Source organism: Drosophila takahashii, chromosome 2L (genome assembly GCF_030179915.1).
Source record: "Drosophila takahashii strain IR98-3 E-12201 chromosome 2L, DtakHiC1v2, whole genome shotgun sequence".
Lineage (NCBI taxonomy): Eukaryota > Metazoa > Arthropoda > Insecta > Diptera > Drosophilidae > Drosophila > Drosophila takahashii.
This window is the reverse complement of record NC_091678.1, coordinates 5,292,903-5,311,695: the sequence shown is the minus strand read 5'-3', so window position 1 is coordinate 5,311,695 and position 18,793 is coordinate 5,292,903. Positions and strand designations below refer to the sequence as shown.

Here is an 18,793-nt window from a genome sequence, read left to right as displayed (position 1 = left end):
AATAGTCGGCACAGCCCAGCATCATTCCTCGTTCTCAACTCGAGCTGTGAGGACGTCTAGTGGTAGTGCTCCGATTTTAGACCCAAGTGATCCAAGTGCAAGACTCTGAAGTATTTTCTGACCTTAAGTTTTTTATTTTTCCAGTCAAGTGAGTATTTTATTGAAAAACATAATCTAGAAAATCAACTATCTTTTAATTATTAAATAAAACACGAGCTCCTCATCATTAATCAACCTTTAACCCAGTCCTTATCAACGCAAATACATTCTCCCTATCTTATGAGATTTTCAATTTTTTACTCATTAACGGTGGCTTTTTTTATTTTTGCGATCGTAAATTTCACTCAATTATTTCTGACCCAATTTCCTCAATGCATCACTTCCTCTCCCTTTTGAAGGAGAATCTGGAACATGCAGTTGTCCAGTGGATATTTTTCGTCATTTGTTTATCGCGGCAAGAACAATATCGCCGATTATATGGCGTTCTATATGCTTATATATGCACATTTTTAGCGAGGTCTATCCGGACAAGGAACCAATTCGCTTTGTTTGCAGTTGTTTCAGCTGCAAATCAGTGGCATTTCTTTATTATTTGTTTGCGCCCCCATAAATATTGCACATAAATTTGCCTATATTTGTTTATACCATAGTTACTAGCGATAAACATTTTCCGATGCAAGTCAGGAAAGGAAACGACGCCATTGCAATTTATTTTTAATAACCATTCGCTCATTCTACAGGTCACGCAGTGGATTTGCATATCAGCATCCCAATTAAAGATCGGATCGGATCAGAACGCACTTTATAGACGAACCATGGGCGGAGGAAGTCGGACACTTCAATTAGTATTCCTAGCTCTAATTGCAATCGCACAATGGCAGACGATTGCAGCGGGCCCAGTCTCGTAAGTAAACTAGATCGATCTATTTAAATTTTAAAGTAGGGGAAATAACTCCCCTGAAATGTGGGTATCGGATTATAGGAAAACTAACAGATAATTTATTATAAAAATAATTTATCTACCTATACTATTGGTTTTGCAGAATATAAAAGAAAATATAATATCAATTTTCCGAAAAAAAAAATGTCTAAAATACTCAAAAAAATACTCAAACTTTCAAATTTGAAAGTAGGGGAAATAACTCCCCTGAAATGTGGGTATCGGATTATATAAAAACTAAAAACAAACCATTGTCTTTGCAGAATATAGTAGAAAATATAATATTAGTTTTTCAAAAATTATAGTGCTGGGAATCTAAAATTCATCAAAGAGCTAGAAACCTATTAATATCATTGTTAAAATTAAAATGAAAGAAATATTATATTTTACTTACACTTGTTCCTAATAATTTTCTGCTTCCCTCCCTATTTAATTTCCCAATCTCATTGAAACATAAAAACTCGTAAACCATTAAGATTTCCCAGTTTTAAGGGCCCAATTAAGGCACTTTGCATCCGATGGTCTCAGAAACCATAACTCCGCGATCGTATCTCTCGCAAGGGGCGGTAATTGGATGCTCAAACTTTCGGAATCCCCGCCCCCGAAATCTGGATTCAAAGGAACTAGAATTTGTAGCCCCGACGTTTTATGGATTTGACACATGTCATACATTCGTTCGCACTTGGCTCCGGAGTGGTTCCTCCCATATATGTAGTACCCTTCACTGTGAGGAGTTTTTAGCGAAATGTGCAAGACTTCAAAACTAAAAGAAGTTGTCGGCGCCTGGGGCCATCGCATGGATATGGAATGGATGCATCCCATGCCTAATGACTAATGCCTTCAAAGGGAAACCAAGATGTTTGTTTATTTTCGTACTCTGGTTGGGGACTGGGGGCATGTTTTCACTGCACACTTCATGCAAATGGGGATAGTAGCATATGTTTCATGTTCCCCTCTCATATAGCTATGCTCTATCCATCAGCATCAATGCATTTCACACAAACAGCTTTCGGAATAGTGGAATAGGGTTCCTGACCCTGAGATCCCGGCCATCAGCCATTCACCACTTATCCCATCCGATCGCGCCCCTCAATATTTATAGACGTTCGTGTTGGTGGTGGTCCCATTCCCCCACTCCGATGATTAATGGCCCAGAGCGAGGCTAATTTTAAGCAATTCCCTAATACCCCGACTCTCTGCAGCAACGAGGAGCTGCGTGGAACCATCCAGTCGCTGATCTACTCCTACAACCAGCTGGACAATAAGTTGGAGCGACACGAGCATCGGGAACGCGCCTTGGGCGAACTGCTGAAGAAGGCCCTGCAATCCCTTCAAAAGGGTCAGAAGAGCCTGGAGCCCATTAATGGGATTTTCGGACGACTGGACGAGAGGGTCAGCCAAATAGAGACCATGCTGATTACGGTAAGTGGGGGATAAAATCATTGGCTATCTCATTACTTCTCAACATACTTTAATTAATCAATTTAAATTGTTAATTTGGTAAATGCAAAAAATATAAAAGATAATACATTCTATTTATATTCCAATTTATGTATTGATTTATTTACAATTTTGAAATTCTATTCAAATATTAATATTAATGACTCTTAAAATACTTTGAAGAACAATAGTACATAGCTAAATAAAACACACAAAAAAGTATGTTCCCGTAAAATCGATATGGCCATGTAAATCATGCAAAACCCATTTCGTTTTTACATGAAATACTATTTTCGACCAGGTCAAATTTACCTGGCCTCATATCAAATTAAAATTAATATTACATAATGTAAAATCGATCTACGTTTTATATCAATTTCATTGCTTGGTGTATTACTAGTTGTGTTTCTTAAGACATTTGAATATACATAGTTGTATAACAATTTTTAAAAATTTTCTTTAAATTCTTATGGAAAATGGTATACCATCTAGGATTTTTAACCCGCTTTTTGTTAACCCTCTGATTTTCAGCAAGAGGAGAAGTACAATGCGCAGTCGGATCGCTTCAACCAGGCCACGGATCACATGTTCAAGTGGATGAGGGAGAATGACGAGTGCTTCAAGAGGCCACCAGTTAGTGGCAACCTGATTGCTCCACCAGTTGCGCCCGCTGCTCCCGCCATCCCGAAAGAGTTCCTGGAGGAGCAGAAGCGCTTCAACGCCAAGTTGCTGGAGGAGATCCAAAAGCTGAAGGAGAGCAACCAGAAGGCAGCCGACCAAGCGCAAAAGAATTTCGAAAGTCTGCCCAAGGGACCGGAATTGCTGTCGCAGATCGAGGCCAAGTTGCAGGAGCACTCCGCCAGCGTCACCACCGCTGCTCCGCCGAAGGACAACGAGTTCGAGGCCCAACTCCTGGACCGCCTGAGTTCGCTGGGCGGAAAGGTTACCGAGTTGAGTGAGACTGTTCAGCGTCCTGCCGCTCCAGTCGGCCTGAACGAGAAGGATCGGGCCTACATACAGGAACTGAATAACGAAACCCTCAATGCCTTGGCACAACTTAAGAGCGAGACATCAGCGGTTCAGAAATCAGGTGGGTTTAATTTAAGATAAGAATTTAGTAAAAAAGATTATATTATAATGGTTCTGTTGTAAGAAACTTTTTTAAAAATAACCATCTTTAAAATAGGGATTTTTTTATAATTGTTCTGTTCTAAGAAACTGTATAAAACTAACCACCTTTAAAAAAGGGATTATAATTTAATTGTTCTGTTCTAAGAAACCTATTAAAATAGGGATTATATTTTAATTGTTCTGTTCTAAGAAACTTTTTAAAAAAATCTTTAAAATTTTTTAGGTTTGTTAGTCCTACCAGGTTGATCTAAAAAAATAATATTTCAAGATCTCCTGAAATTGAAAAAAATGGCTCTCTTCTAAGAAACTTTTTAAAACTAACCATCTTTAAAACAAGGATTATCTTATTATTCTTTTGTTCTAAAAAACTTGTTAAACTAAGCATGTTTAAAATAGGGATTATAATGTAATTGTTCTGTTTCTAGGAAACTTTTTAAAACTAACCATCTTTATAATTGTTTAGGTTTGTTAATCCTATCAGGTTTATCTAAAAAATAGTATTTCAAAATCTCCTAAAATTAAAAAAAAATCTAAGCCTGAATTTTTATTTTTAAAGCATTTCAACTTGAATTTTTGACATTATGAGGCATAATTTTTACAGAAACAGCTTAATATTTCTTTATAACTTAAAGATGGGCATTACAATTATTTCAAATTAAATTTAATTTAAATTTTTAAGCGTCACTCCACAAAGGAGGATTTTATTTATATATTTTTTCCCAAAAACCTTCTTTAATATTCACCTCCTTTCCGCGCTTAGCTGCAACGGAGACCACGGAGCGCCTGCAGCAGACGGAGGCCAATATCCAGGCGGACGTTCGTCAGCTCTCCACCGACCTGGGCACCCTCAACAAATACTTCGCCTCGACGAACGAGAGCAGCGCCAAGCTGAACGAGGGGCTGGAGGCTCTGGGCAAGTTCAACAACATCATGATGACGAACTCGGAGGTGGTGCTGGACACCCAGCGCAAGGTGGACTTCGGAACGCTGAATGTGGTGCAGCGGGTGGGCAAACTGCTGGAGGTGGAGATGAACAAGTTGAGCGAGCTGCTGAAGGAGCGATTCGCGGCACTGGACGAAACGGTGGTGAGCACCCAGCAGGAGGCAAACAAGAACATCAGCGGACTGCTGGAGACCGAGCTGAATCAGGTGTGGCACCGCATCGAGATCATGGCCGGCGAGATTAGCCAGAGCAGGGAAATGCTAGGAGTGATCCAGTCCGCCTCCGATGGCTATATCAACAGCACTTTGGCCACGATGATGGGACTGGGCAGCAAGGTGGAGGACACCAAGAAGCACATGATCGACATGGACGAGAATCTCAACTATCTGCTGGGCAAGTTGTCGCTGATGTCCAGCGAGTTCGCCAACATCAAGAAGGGCCTGGCCGATTCGCTCGAGGATCTGCGCAACTCCTTCCATGTGCTGCACGAGCGGATGCCCACGGGTCCGGGTCCGCATAACATTGACAAGAACAAGTATCTCACCGATGTGAATCTCCTGTCCAAGCGCCATGCTGAGTCTGAAAGGGAGTAAAAGGGAAGAGGGGCTCTGGCCCAGGAATTAACAAAATACAATACTCCTAACCATAGCGAATAAGTCTGCCCACTTACATGTAAACATAAACATCTAACCGTTGCGCTTAAAGTAATAGCATTGCAAAACTATATAAATTACAAGATAATATTTCTTTTAAAGGTTAAACAATGCTATTGACTTAAGCGCAGCTGTACAAATCGATCTTAAAACGCAAAACCCTGCCCTGAATACACTTCACTTTATGAACAATACACTTTTGTGGTTTATTCTTACGAACTAAAAGGAATTCCTGGCGATAATTTACATAAAGTTAAGGTAACTAGTTAATATACGGGGGGCTGCGTTTACGTGCCCCATCGTTGTTCGCATCGCGAGTACTTGCACAGGATGTTGGCGAACGTCTCCACGTCGAAATGGCGTCCGCTGGGATGCGTGTGGAACTCGGTGAAGCGCACATGCCACGGCAGCAGGCCGTATGTGCAGGTCTGCCGGGCAAACACGATGCCCAACTCCGGTTCCGGTGCCTCAAATCCCAGGCGCTTGTTCAGCATCCCGGTGATCTGCTCCGTGAGCGCTTCGCGCTTCTGCTTGAGTAGATTTTGCACCATCGTCGACTCCCTGCCCTCGTACAACTCCCGGCAGACGTCGGCGATTAAAGCATGGCCATCGGAGGCGCTGATTTGATAGAGCTGCAAGACGGGGAAACCAAAAAGTCAATTGGAAATTGATAAGAGAACGAATAGTTCCGGGAATCGGTTAGGTTGATATACACACAAAAAAAAAACTATGTAAAATCAACATAGAAAAGTAGTATTTCTCTATTTTCTATTATTTACGAAATCTGCATGTATTTTGTTGTTTTATTCATTTGGCAAATTAATAGTAACGTCTCAATTAATATCGTAGCAAAACTATTTTATTTGTTTGCGTGTATTTTGTTGTTTTATTTTTTGGGGCATTAAATAGTAACACCACAATTAATATCGTAACTCAACTATTTTTTTCCTTCATATATTTTGTTGTTTTAAGAATACATTTATAAATTGTATGTCAACTATTTTTCTGGACTTAGGGTGGTTAGAGTAACCGACTCATAATCTCTGGGTCGTGAGTTCAAATCCCGATTCCCAGAGGCAAAAATCCTGATTTGTAAGTTTTAAGTATTTGTGAAATGTGTCTATGAATAACTTCCATATAAATTAATATAACAAATTAAATTAAAAATAGTTAAAAAAATAAATTAAGAAAAACAATTTTTTTCGGGTAAAATAATATTTTGTAGGTCGTCTATTATTTTATAGGTAATCTACTATTTTTTTGGCCATTTTCTATTTTTTATGGGTTGGGGCAGTTTTCACTATTAAATAGTTGATTTTACATAGTTTTTTTTTTTTGTGTGTACCATTACAAGCGGTAATTGGCTTTTTTGAATGAAAGAAGTACATTGAACCTTGAACTAAGCAAGATAACAAGTCTGTAAGGGTATTCCAAGCTATGTTCTTCTAATCCCGCTTATCAAACCCCGAAACTCACCTGCAATTGAGGGGAATGTGAGCCATTGGCCCCGTTCACATAACCATTTGTCTTTTGTCCGTTCTTCGACTGGTTCTCCTGCTTGCTTGGAAATACTGGTGGCCACTTGAAGCAGCTACCCTGTTCCTCGCTAGCCGACCGACAGATCTCGGCCAGCTCCACATAGCCCTTGCCCTTCGAGCGCCTATCATACAAACTGACATGCTTGATCCCGACGTCCAGGGCAAAGTCAAAGATCCTGCGCAGGAGCACCGCATCCACGCCGGCGTCCATGGGCGAGATGACCAGGACCAGATGCTGCGGCGTCTTGGTCAACTGGGAGCGGCAATCCGCAAGCACGCGCCGCTCGTGCGCCTCACGTGCCGTTCCGCTGCGCCAAAGGTCATATGACCACCTGACCACCAGTGCATTCAGACGCTCGCGCAGCCGCCAAATCAGCTCGTAGCCGCCGATCAGGAGCAGCAGGATCCTGCCCAGCAGCAGGCAAATCACCTCGATCATGTTGGACAGTCCAGGGGCGGTTGGTCGACCAGCGGGAAATCTCTTCGGCCAGGAATCCGCTCCTGTTGCTTCTTCGGTTCCCCGTCGCAGTGTACACAAGCGAACATAACCTGCAAAGAGGATTGCAAATCGGGGATTAGGCGACGTCCAGGGGAGCCGGCGGCGTACCCACGGTTGTCCAGGGTCACTTGGCTACCTGCACAGTCACTTGGGCGGCGGGCTCATCGTGTTATCCAAGCCTGTCCAAGTTTTAACCGATGCGCTCTCTCAGAATAATTGAAATACGTGTTCTTGAAGGTGACCACACGACGGAGGCTCGAAAATACCAAAAGAAGTTATTCTTAAACTGTTATTTAACGTGTGTAATATTTTAAAATTAAGAACTAATATCTAGATTTTTTATCAATTTATTATTATTTATTTATTTATTACGGATACGGTTATTTTTTGTGTATTTTATCCCATTGAGCAATCCTTACTTTAAATGGCATTTAGCCTTTTATTTTTTGTCAGTACACAATTGTGAAATATAATTAGTTTTTTGAGCTAATTATATTTTTAAATATTCTTATTTACTTTAAATACAAGGGGGATTCCCTAAACTGTTGAATTGCTGAATTGTTGAATTTTGGTCAGCTGTTAATCAGCTGTTCCATACAAAGTCAACTTTCAGAAATTTCAGCAATTCAACAGCCTCGGGGCTGATGAAAATTTTGTTGAATTGCTGAAAAGCCAGAGTTGTCACCTTTTTTTAAAAGTCGTGGCAACTCTGTAACATTTTAGTATCATTAGTACGCATTATTTATTTTAAAATCAACTTAGAAAGCATATTTGTGGTTCTTTTTACCTTGGTAACACTTTTAGACAGTAACTAGCAATAATAAATCAAATTTTACATGCTTTAAGTTCCGTGAAACTTTTCAACAAATAACAGCTGTTTGAAAATTCAACAGGAACCATTTTGGGCCGTTCCCTTAGTTGCTGAAATTTTTTGTTGAATTTTCAACAATTCAGCAATTCAACAGTTTAGGGAATCCCCCTACAGTTACTCTGCTAATTATATGATAGCATATTTTTATAAGACATTTTTATTCTACTATACCGTAGTGACAGTTTTCCAACAAAAACGTTATTATTTCAAATTATTCTTTATTTTAATTTTAAAGATTATTATGTTTTTGGTTCCTTATAATTTGTTTTTATTAATAGGGGGATTCCCTAAACTGTTGAATTGCTGAATTGTTGAAAATTCAACAAAAAATTTCAGCAATTAAGGGAACGACCCAAAATGGTTCCTGTTGAATTTTCAAACAGCTGTTATTTGTTGAAAAGTTTCACGGAACTTAAGGCATGTAAAATTTGATTTATTATTGCTAGTTACTGTCTAAAAGTGTTACCAAGGTAAAAAGAACCACAAATATGCTTTCTAAGTTGATTTTAAAATAAATAATGCGTACTGGTGATACTAAAATGTTACAGAGTTGCCACGACTTTTAAAAAAGGTGGCAACTCTGGCTTTTCAGCAATTCAACAAAATTTTCAGCAGCCCCGAGGCTGATGAATTGCTGAAATTTCTGAAAGTTGACTTTGTATGGAACAGCTGATTAACAGCTGACCAAAATTCAACAATTCAGCAATTCAACAGTTTAGGGAATCCCCCTAATGTTCATAAAAATAAATTACACAAATTATAAATATAAAAAATACCAACAATAAGTAAGCCAATTAAGGGTTAACGAACTGACGTTCTGCGCCACGGTGCATCTGGTCATACTGAAAGCCACGCCAATTTTGTTTCGCTATTATTTTCGCCTTTGCCGGTTCTGTGACTCGTCTTCTGGATCTACTAAAGCAACAACTGCGAATCCTTGCCAATTCTACAGCCAAAACCAAGGTGAGTGCCACCAGCTATTTGCTTTCTCTGTCGCACAGCGTCTATTTAAGCGGGGCTTTGTTTTTTCGCAAGCCTTTTTCGCCGGCTGAAACTGTCTGCTGAATTTGAAGGATAAGGGTTAAGGGGAGGGGCTGGTTGGTGTTCGTTTGCTCGCGTGTGTGTGTGTGTTTGCTGGCCGTGGGTGTTTGTACATATACAACAACAAAAAGAGAGCCAAAAAGACAAGAGACAGCTGTGTGATGGCTATTTTTGTGTGATTCATTTTGTTTTGTAAAATTAAATCTACATGGTGTATTTTTAACGATGATTTCATATCCGATTCCATTTCCATGCTATTAAAATTTAAATTAATTGCCAGCAAGTGTATGCAAATTAACCCTTAGCAGGTGCCGTTGCGATTGCTAACCCCCGATAAGAAACAACAAAATGTAACTACTCAGCTGTTGTGGCCATTTTTTGTTTTTGTTTTTGCTGACTCACAAGCACACACACTGTCACAAAAAATTAAATTTATATGTATAAACTTTATATGTAGTTTACGCAAGACCGAACCCATTTGTTTGTGTTTGTATGCGGATGACTCAAAAAGATGGCCAAAATGCTTTATCAGCGAATGGCGATTGAAAATAGAGAGGGAGATTACCAAAGTTATGTTTGATACCGGTGGAAAAAAATAACACCTAGCCTTATAAGGCCAAAGATTTTCCTGCTCGCCATTTTCCATTACTTGTAATTCGAGCTCTTTTACCCACACACATAGGGGGTTTAACTAACGGTACCTCAGCTGCAGACATTTAATCTTCTTGATTTCTAGTTTTTTCTCAGTTTTACTTCTTCTGTTTTTTGCACGCAACAAACGCATCTGCCGCAGAAAAACAAAAACAACAACAAAAGCTGCAAGGAGAACTAGTATCGCCAGGCGAAAGTTGAATCTCGGTTTACTACCGAAGCCCCTCCTCCTTTTCGAGACACTGATGCATTTTCCACTGTAATTGCCCGGCCATTTGTTTTAAGCTACTTAAAGACAAAAACAACAACTCCGCCGGTGCAACAAACTCATTGCACTAAGGCCAAAACAAAAACACGCAATAAACGGGAAAGAAATCACAGGAAATTCGAACTTTTTATACACTTGTCTCGAAAGTTTACTTATAGGTCATCACAAATCCAAACCCATAAAAACGGGAATATTTCTGAAATATCAATCTCTCAAAGACTTTTCTTATATGATGGTTCCGTTTTCATTAAAGCTCAACTATTTTTAAAGTTTTGGTTTAAACAACCATTTAAAATTCATGTTTTTTAAAAACTAACAAAAAAGATTTATTAAATATTCTTTCTTTTAAAATTGATTTTTAAATCCAGTATTTTCCATGGAATATTTTTAAAAACCATCGTTTTCAGTCAAGTTCAAATATTTTTCAAATTTTGGTGGAAGCAACTATCTAAAATTCATGTAATTAGTCTTTTTAAAATTCAACAAAAATACCTTTTAAATATTTAAAAATTATGTCTTTTAAAATAGATTTTTCAAGCCAGTATTTTCCATGGAATATTTTTAAACACCATCTATAGATAACTTCTAGTTGTAAATTTTAACTGATAGACCTCTCCTGCTTTATAAAGCCAATAAAACTGTGGGATCGGTTCAGTTATCTTTCTGTAAAAAAGAGTAAACCCATTGCGAGGGTATAACAGAAATCAATGCAATGTCTGCGCAACTCTCTCAGAGAGTTTTTCCATTTTCCAGCTCGACTTGAAGCTTTCTCTGCGCTGCAAAATGTGCAAGATATCATCGAAGCTTGCATAAAATCCTGAATGCCAGGCCAAAAGCGGTTATTAATGAAACACATTTTCATTGCCAGTCGGTTGGCTGGCCTGAAATGGTCAAAAGCAGCGCGAAAAAACCGCCCAAAAAAGGCAACTTAACAGAGGGGTTAAATCTCGGCACTTAACAGAGTCCTGTTAGGGACTTTCGAGTTCGAAAAACGAATCTCATTCGAAAACCGAGTGCGTGGGCGTGCGCTTCGTTTAGGGTGTGTTCTCTGTTCTCCGTGTGTAAATCGCATTTGTGTGTCATTTGGTCCTGTCACTTGACCCAGTTGGAGGTCCGGACTCCGTAGCATTTCGTGGAGCCTTCATTTTAATGTGCCAATATATTCTCGGGGCGAAGGATGTACACATCTAGCTAAGTGAGCAAGGAGTGGCCGCTATATCCTTTTGAAAGCCCGAACTGCTGCTGCTGATTTGATGTTGTGACCGCCGCTTAAGCAAAACGGGGAATACGGAATTTGGAAACGGAAATTACATAATGTGCTTGATTCGTATTTAAAGTGTTGAGTACCGCCTGCAAAAATGTTCTCCTGCTGTCGATCGAATCCCAAGGCGGGCAAGAAGGAAAAGGATAAAAAGAACGAGGAGGATGAAGTGCAGGTCACCGAAAAGGGGGATTCCCAACTGAACGGAAAGCCGGAGATTCAGAAGGAGGAGCTCCAGAAAGCAGAAAAGCAGACCATCGAAGCGGATAATCCAGCGGATGAAGGCACCACCCGGGCAAACACTGGTACTGACGCAACCCTAAGTATTATGTACACCACCCCATGTACTCTCCTCCGGTTCTTAAGCTCAACAGCTGTCTCGGCTTTTGTTTGCTCTCCGGAACGAATCGCCGTTTCCGGCCGGTCCTCTGTAACTGCAATTTAACTGCAACTGACCATTACTTCTACCTTTTATTATTTTTTTAAACCATGTACTTCAAGTGGCTTTGAGAGCCCTTTTCTTTACACTTTTGAGTTGTCTTCACTGTGCTTTCTCTTGGGTTTATTTCTGTAAATTTTGTACTAGAAGAATATCAAGGCAAAGCGTCGATACGCAGTTGATTAATGGGGAATAACTAATGACATATCTTACTATAGATATTTTTGTCGTGCCTTACAATCGTGCACATCGATCAACGTGTATGTATTCATAGACTACACAGTTTAGCTGACAAATATAGAAATTTAATTGAAGGTTAAAGTGTTCTCCAAACGATTACCTTCTATATTTTTCAGAATTTTTTTATTTATTTAATTATTGCGCCAACAATTTTCATTTTTACGAGGTAAACAATTTATTTTAGGCATGAAAAATAATATAAAATTTGTTCAGACCTTGAAAATAATATTTTGGTGATTAAAACCATTTCATAATATTTTGTTTTTTTAATAAACAACGTCCATGACATCATGAGTTTAGTAAATGCTGCTTTTTAAATGCGATAAATGAACATAATGAAACCAGGAAGCGAAGTAATCAACTTAAGTATCGGCGCTTTCCTTGATGGTCGTCGTCTGTGTAATTTAAGCTTCATGTAGAGTAATCTTAAGCCACACTTCCACAGCCCAACCGACTCAGGCTGAAGCAGCTAATAAATCACCACCAGCAACAGCACCACCACCACCAGTTGCAGCTGCAAAAGAAACGGAGGCATTGGCCCGCTCCACGCACTCTTCCACATCCACGGCACCGCCAGCTTCGATGACCAGCGGCGAGGCGGAGGAGGCGGACGAAGTGGTGGTGGTGGCTGCAGTTACTCCCACCACACCGCCTCCCCAACCGCCGCCCACCAAGAGCTGCCTGTCCAGACACAACTCCACACATCAGTCAATCAAGAAGAAGGTGAACATCAGCAACCGGGCGGAAATCATTGAGCCGGATCCACTGCCGCTGCTCCTGCTGGCCAGCCAGAATCAGAGCTCCCTGCTGGACGACGACGAGGTGTTCTCCGACTCACTGCCTCCGCCGAAAAGAGAGAGCATGTGTGCGCCGTACATCGAGGGGGATGTCGTCTCGGAGACACTGTTCTTTGCCCACGGATTGCCCTCCTGGTTCGACGACGAGCGACTCAATGAGCTGTATGCTGACTTTCTAAAGGATCTGTTCTGGTTTCAAGTACTCAACAACTTAAATTGCAAAGCTAAAACCAGGGTTCGGAAAACAGCATACACTGTAAAAAACTTTTGTTATTAATATGTTAAATGACAAAAATTTGAATCCTACATATGTTAGAAACATAAATAACACACACATGTCATTTGTATTATTTACACGGTTTGTTATTAACACGACGTGTTTTTTACGCAGCGTGTTTTTAACACAATGAGTTTTTGACATAAAGTGAAATTGTTAAAACCAAAGCATGCAAATAACTGTTAACCGTTTTTTTCCTTACGCTCTACTCCCGAGAACAACCGAAAATAGCATGCCCCTCGTTCTCTCTCTGCGCAGCACACTTCGTTTCCTTTCGTTTTGGTTTTCGGTTGAGCCTTTTACGTTGAGCTGTTCGTGAGACGCTCTGTTACGAACCTCGTTCAATGAGAGATACGAATGTCGCTCGCACAGGGAGACTTATTAAAAGACCGATTGACTGAAAAAGTCATCGCAAAAAGTCTTTTCACTAATACAACTATACAATGTATTCCCTTTGAAAGTACGTGCGAGTGAAAGGGAGAGCAATATCGCCCAAGCACGTTAACGTTAACACATGCGCAAAAGACTTTTTGAAACGTCGTTCAGGAGCAATCCGTCTGTAAGCGAGCTGAGCAAAAGAAAGCCGAAAAAACTGCTCGTCAGCTGAGTGCGAGCAAAATTTCTGTACGAACAATTCAATCGGTTGCTCTCTGATTGTTTGCTCAAAGTCTCAGAGAAAAACAGTTATTTGGGGACCGCACGAATCGGTCAACAGTTATTTGCGAGCTATGGTTAAAACTAACATATAGGAGATCATGACCCATATTGGTTTTTCATTTTCTTTTTGACTCGAAATGTCAGTGAAATGTAATTTTTATTTGTGTTAAAAACACAGTGTGTAAAAAACACGTCGTGTTAAAAACACATAGTGTAAAAAACATAAGTGAGCTTATGTTTAACACTTTTGTATTTGACACACATGTCAAAAATTATGCTCACACTGTAAAATACAATTTTTCATGTTTTTAACATGTGTGTCAATTTCCGACCCCTGGTTAAAACACAGAAATCGATCAAGTTTTGTTGAAACCAGAACAGGTTGACCCCAATCGCACCTTTTCTACAAGTTGCATTGTTTGAATATCGCCTCCTCTGACCTCGTTCCATGTCCAGCGGCTGCATCGAGCCACCGGTGACGCCGGTGGGACGCGACGAGCTGGAGCTGAAGCGCCAGCGCCTCTACACGGAGCTCCTGCGGGCTGCTCACGCGGCCGTCGAGCACAGCGTGGCCGTGCGGGGTATGCGAGCTTCGATAGAGTCCGATTCTTTAGTTCTTTTCGATCTCAGATGTTAAGGGTACTTGGCTTGGTATTACTACGTTTGCTATTTGAAAGATTTGAGAGCCTAGCGGTTCTAAAATCTTTTTAATAGCTTATAAGAACTTAGCAAGTCAAGTAACTTTGTTAAAGGGTTCCATTTGATATTTTCTCTATTTTTTTTTATTCTTGTGCCGTTTTTGCATGTGGTTTATTACATTCACTCGTTGGGACTAGCTCTTTTCTGCATCATTAATTGATAAGTGTTAAGTGCACCAGTATATCATCATCCACAAACTCATTTGATGAGAGATTCTTCTCGAGAAGCTTCAGTTTTTATCGCCTTTTCGTCAGATTTTGTAAGTGCACGATTTAGGGGGTCAATCACGCTTTCTTTTGTAAACTGAATGTTTAATAAATAGTAAGGAATAATTTTTAAAAATACCATAATAATTTTTCGCTCTCTCTACGCTTTATGCTGGTTCAGATAACGAGCCGGAAGCCAAGCCCACGGCCGCTGTCGAGCACTTGGAGAGCATTTGCGAGCGACTGGAGACCCTCGTCGACCGATTGGAACGGACTCTAACGGCGCCACAACCGATTGAACTGCCCACGCCCACACTCCCGCCTCCACCAGTTGAAGAAGAAGTTGAGGAATCTCTTCCAGTTGCCGAAAAAGTAGAAACACCACCACCACCTCCTTCGCCGCCCAGCAGCAACATGAGTGTCGCCGGATTCGAGGATATTGTGGCGGGTCCGCTGAGCCAATATCTATCGCTCTCCGCCAAAATTGGCGGCGATGTGGCCCAGCATGCGGAGCTCGTGAAGAGCGCCTTTGGGTGAGTCATCCCAAATGAGTCATCTTTTGTTATACAAAATTAAATAATTAAATTCCTTTAATAGCTTCCAACTGCAGTACGTGACGCTGGCCACGCAGATTGCCCAGCCGGCGCAGCCCAAGCAGGCGGAGCTCCTGAAACCAACCTCGACGCAGATCAGCGCTATTCAGGATTACCGCGAGAAGCACCGCTCCTCGGCGCTGTTCAATCACCTGTCGGCCATCAGCGAGAGCATTCCCGCCTTGGGTTGGGTGTGCGTGGAGAAGACCCCGGGTCCGTATGTCAAGGAAATGAATGACGCCGGCCAGTTCTACACGAACCGAGTGCTGAAGGAGTGGAAGGAGAAGGATGTCACGCATGTGGAATGGGCACGCGCCTGGGTGCAGACGCTGACCGAACTGCAGGCCTACATCCGCCAGTACCACACCACGGGTCTGGTTTGGTCTGGCAAGGGAGCTGCCCCCGCCGGTGGTGCACCACCACCACCGCCACCCGGTGGTCTGCCGCCACCACCACCGATGCTCGATCTCAGTGCCCTCAAGCTGGACGGCGGCGATGATCGCAGCGCCTTATTCGCCCAGATCAACCAGGGCGCCGATATTACCAAGGGTAAGTACTAAAGCCCTGCATGGGTATACAAAATGGGTTATTTGAGTACCCGAACCAAATTTCAAGACAAGTCTTTTTAAAATATTTCGGTTAAATTTTACCCATTTACTCAAATACCCAAACCCAAACGACCCAAGTCAAATGGCTTTCAAGTAGATCAGTTCGGGTTTAAGGTTCCCCAAAGAAAAAAAATGATTTTTAAATATGACAATGATCACAATTTTCACAGCTCATCGACCCGTCGCGAATACTTAAGGTCAAGATGGTTATTGGTTTATAATATTTAAAATTAAAAGATACGATTTCAACTTTTTCCGCCCAGGCGAATTCTTGTGGTCTTCAAATGGTACCGATGTATGATCCACAAAAACATATTCTCTTGTTCCTAAGAATTCGCGGTTTTTGAAAAATCAATATAGAAAATATTATTAGGTTTCTTAGTTAAGTTATTTATTTTGAAGAATCAATAATTTTAGAGCCAAGTATAGGCAATAGTGCCTTAGTGTTCTTAAGAATTCGCGATTTGGAAGAATTTATATAAAACCTATAAAAGTTCTTAAATTAATCGATTACTTACTAAGTACATAACTGGCATGGAACTTCTTTAATATTTACTAATTTATAAAAACCCAACAGGTTTGAAGAAGGTCACCGGGGAGATGCAGACCCACAAGAATCCCTCGCTGCGCACTGGACCTGCTCCGTTCAAGTCGCCCGCCCAATCGGCGGGTGGCAGCAAAGCCGTTGCTGCTCCTGCCGCTGCCGCTGCCAAGGCGCCCGTTTTCGAGCGCGACGGCAAGAAGTGGATCATCGAGTACCAGAAAAACAACACCGGTCTGCTGGTGGAGAACGCCGAGATGAACAACGTGGTCTATGTGTTCCGCTGCGAGGGCTCCACGCTGACCGTCAAAGGCAAGGTGAACAACATTGTGTTCGATTCGTGCAAGAAGTGCTCGCTGCTCTTCGACTCGGTGGTTGCCTCCGTGGAGTTTGTCAACTGCCAGAGCGTCCAGATGCAGGTGCTCGGTTCGGTGCCAACGGTGTCGATCGACAAGACCGACGGATGCCAGATGTATCTGTCCAAGGACTCGCTGGGCGTGGAGATTGTCAACTCCAAGTCCTCGGAGATGAACATCCTGTTGCCCGACGCCTCCGGCGATTATGTAAGCTTAAATATTTTCTACTTGTTTTCTGTTATTAATTTATTGAAATTATTTTTCCAGACCGAGTTGGCTTTACCGGAGCAGTATAAGACCACCATTGCCGGCAAGACCCTCAAGACTGTTTGCGTCGACAGCCTCGGCTAATGCGATTCGCTTCCAAGGGATCCAATCCGTTGCTTTTCCAACTATCATCAGCAGCAAGCATTAGCCAGTCAGCAATCATAATTGTATTTAAACTTAAGCGCAAAGTTTTCGTAATTCAGAGATTTTTAGATCAAACTTTTCGTAACGATGAGATAATGTTGCCAAAACATTGCTATCCTGGCTAATGAAGAAAGTATTTATATAATTTATTTCGATGGAAAAGCGATGGCCACAAAACCGAACCCAATGTATTTATATCGAGAGTGTGTAATGCAACTGAGCACGAAATTCGAACTTTTTAAGCAGACTCTTTACTCGATCATCAGAAGTAACTCTTTTTTATATTCTATTTAAATAAAATTTAAACATTTTTTATCAGATAAATGTGGGAGTTATTGCAAACGATGGTGGTTTAAATGGGATGTTGGGAATTTTCAGGTTATTTGCAAGCTTTTAAATTAAATATCATAAAGATCTTCATCTCATTTTTATATACTATTTAAACAAAATTTTAAAATTTTTTTTACCAGATAAATGTGGGAATTATTCCAAAAGCTGGTGGTTTAAATGAGATGCTGGGAATTTTCAGGTTATTTGGAAGCTTTTAAATTAAATATCATAAAGATCTTCATCTTCATCTAAGCCCTTTTTATATTCTATTTAAATAAAATTTAAACATTTTTTACCAGATAAATGTGGGAATTATTCCAAAAGCTGGTGGTTTAAATGGGGTGCTGGAAATTATTTTAAAATTAAATATCTTCATCTAAAAATTTTTTAAAATTTCATTCGATCATAACTTTATTTTCTATTTAAATAAAATGTCAGCATTTTTTATCAGATAAAAAAATGAGAACTTGATTTATTGCTACGTACATTTACAATTTCTTTAATAAAGCCAAGCTCAGGCGGTCAGGGATTGGTTTGGATTGGATTGGGAATGGCTGGTGGCTAATACTAGGACCCTAGATCTTCTTGTACTCGATCCGCTCCACCTTGACCTCGTCGCCAATCAGCTGGTAAACGTAGGTGACCACCGTGGTGCTCTGGATGTCCATCAGCACGAACGAGGGCACCACATTGGTGTCCAGCGGGTTGAAGGCACCCGTTGCCGAGCCCGGATTGATGTAGAACTTGTTCCCGTGCTCGTAGGCCTCGAACTTGTACGTGTGCCCCGTAATCAGGATATCCACGTCCAGTTGCCGTTGGATGAGGGCCAAAGCCTCGGGATCTCCGCGGGGAACCACCTGGTGGCCGTGGCACAGGCCTATGCGGAACTGGCCCACCGTCACCACCTTCTGCTCCGGATACGTCAGGTTCTCGTCGAAGTCGCCGCGCACTATGTGCACATCGTTGGCCAGGGACTTCAGGTAGTCGTAGGACTCCTTGGTGCAGATGTTGCCGGTGGCCAGGATGTGGTGGATGCGGCCCGGTACCAGCAGCTTCTTGAACTTGGCCGGCAGGCTGCTGCACCGGTGCGGAATGTGCAGGTCGCCGAGTACCAGAACGAGCATCGTGTCCTTTGTGGAGCCTTCTTGTTTCCTTTCCCCAAAAAAATAGGTGAAACGCCCAGCAAATAAGACGATAGGTGGCAGCGATGACGATAACGAGGGTATCGATGGTGATGGGAGTTTACGGTTGAAACAAAGGAAGGGATTTGAAAATTAATTGTTTTTTAATTTGAGCTTGAATTTTATTTAAAAGTATAAATAATTTCTAAAATTTCTGTAATGTTTTTAAATGATTAAATCAACTCCTTAAAATAATTAATGGACAACATATATTTTTCATAA

General features: G+C 41.1%; 4 protein-coding genes across 6 annotated transcripts; 2 read left to right on the top strand and 2 right to left on the bottom strand.

Moving 5' to 3' along the window:
• Positions 1–17: 17 nt before the first annotated feature.
• On the top strand, positions 18–5,301 carry LOC108057847 (putative leucine-rich repeat-containing protein DDB_G0290503). Its single transcript, XM_017142297.3, has 5 exons — positions 18–148; positions 741–904; positions 2,143–2,362; positions 2,912–3,470; positions 4,272–5,301. Exons 2-5 carry the CDS (start codon positions 816–818, stop codon positions 5,045–5,047), a joined length of 1,644 nt encoding a protein of 547 aa, XP_016997786.2. The 5' UTR covers positions 18–148; positions 741–815; the 3' UTR covers positions 5,048–5,301.
• Positions 5,289–7,413, bottom strand: Tango14 (transport and golgi organization 14). 2 transcript variants are annotated; one of them, XM_017142299.3, is made up of 3 exons: positions 7,281–7,413; positions 6,584–7,194; positions 5,289–5,739 (listed from the first exon to the last, which is right to left on the bottom strand). In XM_017142299.3, the coding sequence occupies exons 2-3, from the start codon at positions 7,082–7,084 to the stop codon at positions 5,395–5,397; spliced, it is 846 nt and encodes a 281-aa protein (XP_016997788.2). In that variant the 5' UTR covers positions 7,085–7,194; positions 7,281–7,413; the 3' UTR covers positions 5,289–5,394. The 2 variants fall into 2 exon arrangements, with proteins under 2 accessions (XP_016997788.2, XP_016997787.2); XM_017142298.3 differs by having other exon boundaries at positions 7,257–7,412.
• Positions 7,414–8,823: 1,410 nt separating this feature from the next.
• On the top strand, positions 8,824–17,402 carry capt (adenylyl cyclase-associated protein 1). 2 transcript variants are annotated; one of them, XM_017142280.3, is made up of 7 exons: positions 11,268–11,541; positions 12,361–12,874; positions 14,103–14,227; positions 14,733–15,084; positions 15,149–15,693; positions 16,330–16,856; positions 16,917–17,402. In XM_017142280.3, the coding sequence occupies exons 1-7, from the start codon at positions 11,334–11,336 to the stop codon at positions 16,998–17,000; spliced, it is 2,355 nt and encodes a 784-aa protein (XP_016997769.2). In that variant the 5' UTR covers positions 11,268–11,333; the 3' UTR covers positions 17,001–17,402. The 2 variants fall into 2 exon arrangements, with proteins under 2 accessions (XP_070070187.1, XP_016997769.2); XM_070214086.1 differs by lacking the exons at positions 11,268–11,541; positions 12,361–12,874; positions 14,103–14,227 and adding an exon at positions 8,824–8,978.
• Positions 17,403–17,773: 371 nt separating this feature from the next.
• Vps29 (vacuolar protein sorting 29) lies at positions 17,774–18,616 on the bottom strand. Its single transcript, XM_017142281.3, has one exon. The coding sequence runs from the start codon at positions 18,512–18,514 to the stop codon at positions 17,966–17,968; it is 549 nt and encodes a 182-aa protein (XP_016997770.1). The 5' UTR covers positions 18,515–18,616; the 3' UTR covers positions 17,774–17,965.
• Between the last annotated feature and the right edge of the window lie 177 nt (positions 18,617–18,793).

Coding starts and splice junctions, on each gene's coding strand:
- LOC108057847 (XM_017142297.3), top strand. CDS start 816: ATGGGCGGAGGAAGTCGGACACTTCAATTAGTATTCCTAGCTCTAATT. Junction 2,363..2,911: donor TAGAGACCATGCTGATTACG/GTAAGTGGGGGA, acceptor TCTGATTTTCAG/CAAGAGGAGAAGTACAATGC. Junction 3,471..4,271: donor ATCAGCGGTTCAGAAATCAG/GTGGGTTTAATT, acceptor TTCCGCGCTTAG/CTGCAACGGAGACCACGGAG.
- Tango14 (XM_017142299.3), bottom strand. CDS start 7,084: ATGATCGAGGTGATTTGCCTGCTGCTGGGCAGGATCCTGCTGCTCCTG. Junction 5,740..6,583: donor CACATTCCCCTCAATTGCAG/GTGAGTTTCGGG, acceptor CCCGTCTTGCAG/CTCTATCAAATCAGCGCCTC.
- capt (XM_017142280.3), top strand. CDS start 11,334: ATGTTCTCCTGCTGTCGATCGAATCCCAAGGCGGGCAAGAAGGAAAAG. Junction 12,875..14,102: donor GACGAGCGACTCAATGAGCT/GTATGCTGACTT, acceptor TTCCATGTCCAG/CGGCTGCATCGAGCCACCGG. Junction 15,694..16,329: donor GGGCGCCGATATTACCAAGG/GTAAGTACTAAA, acceptor AAAACCCAACAG/GTTTGAAGAAGGTCACCGGG.
- Vps29 (XM_017142281.3), bottom strand. CDS start 18,514: ATGCTCGTTCTGGTACTCGGCGACCTGCACATTCCGCACCGGTGCAGC.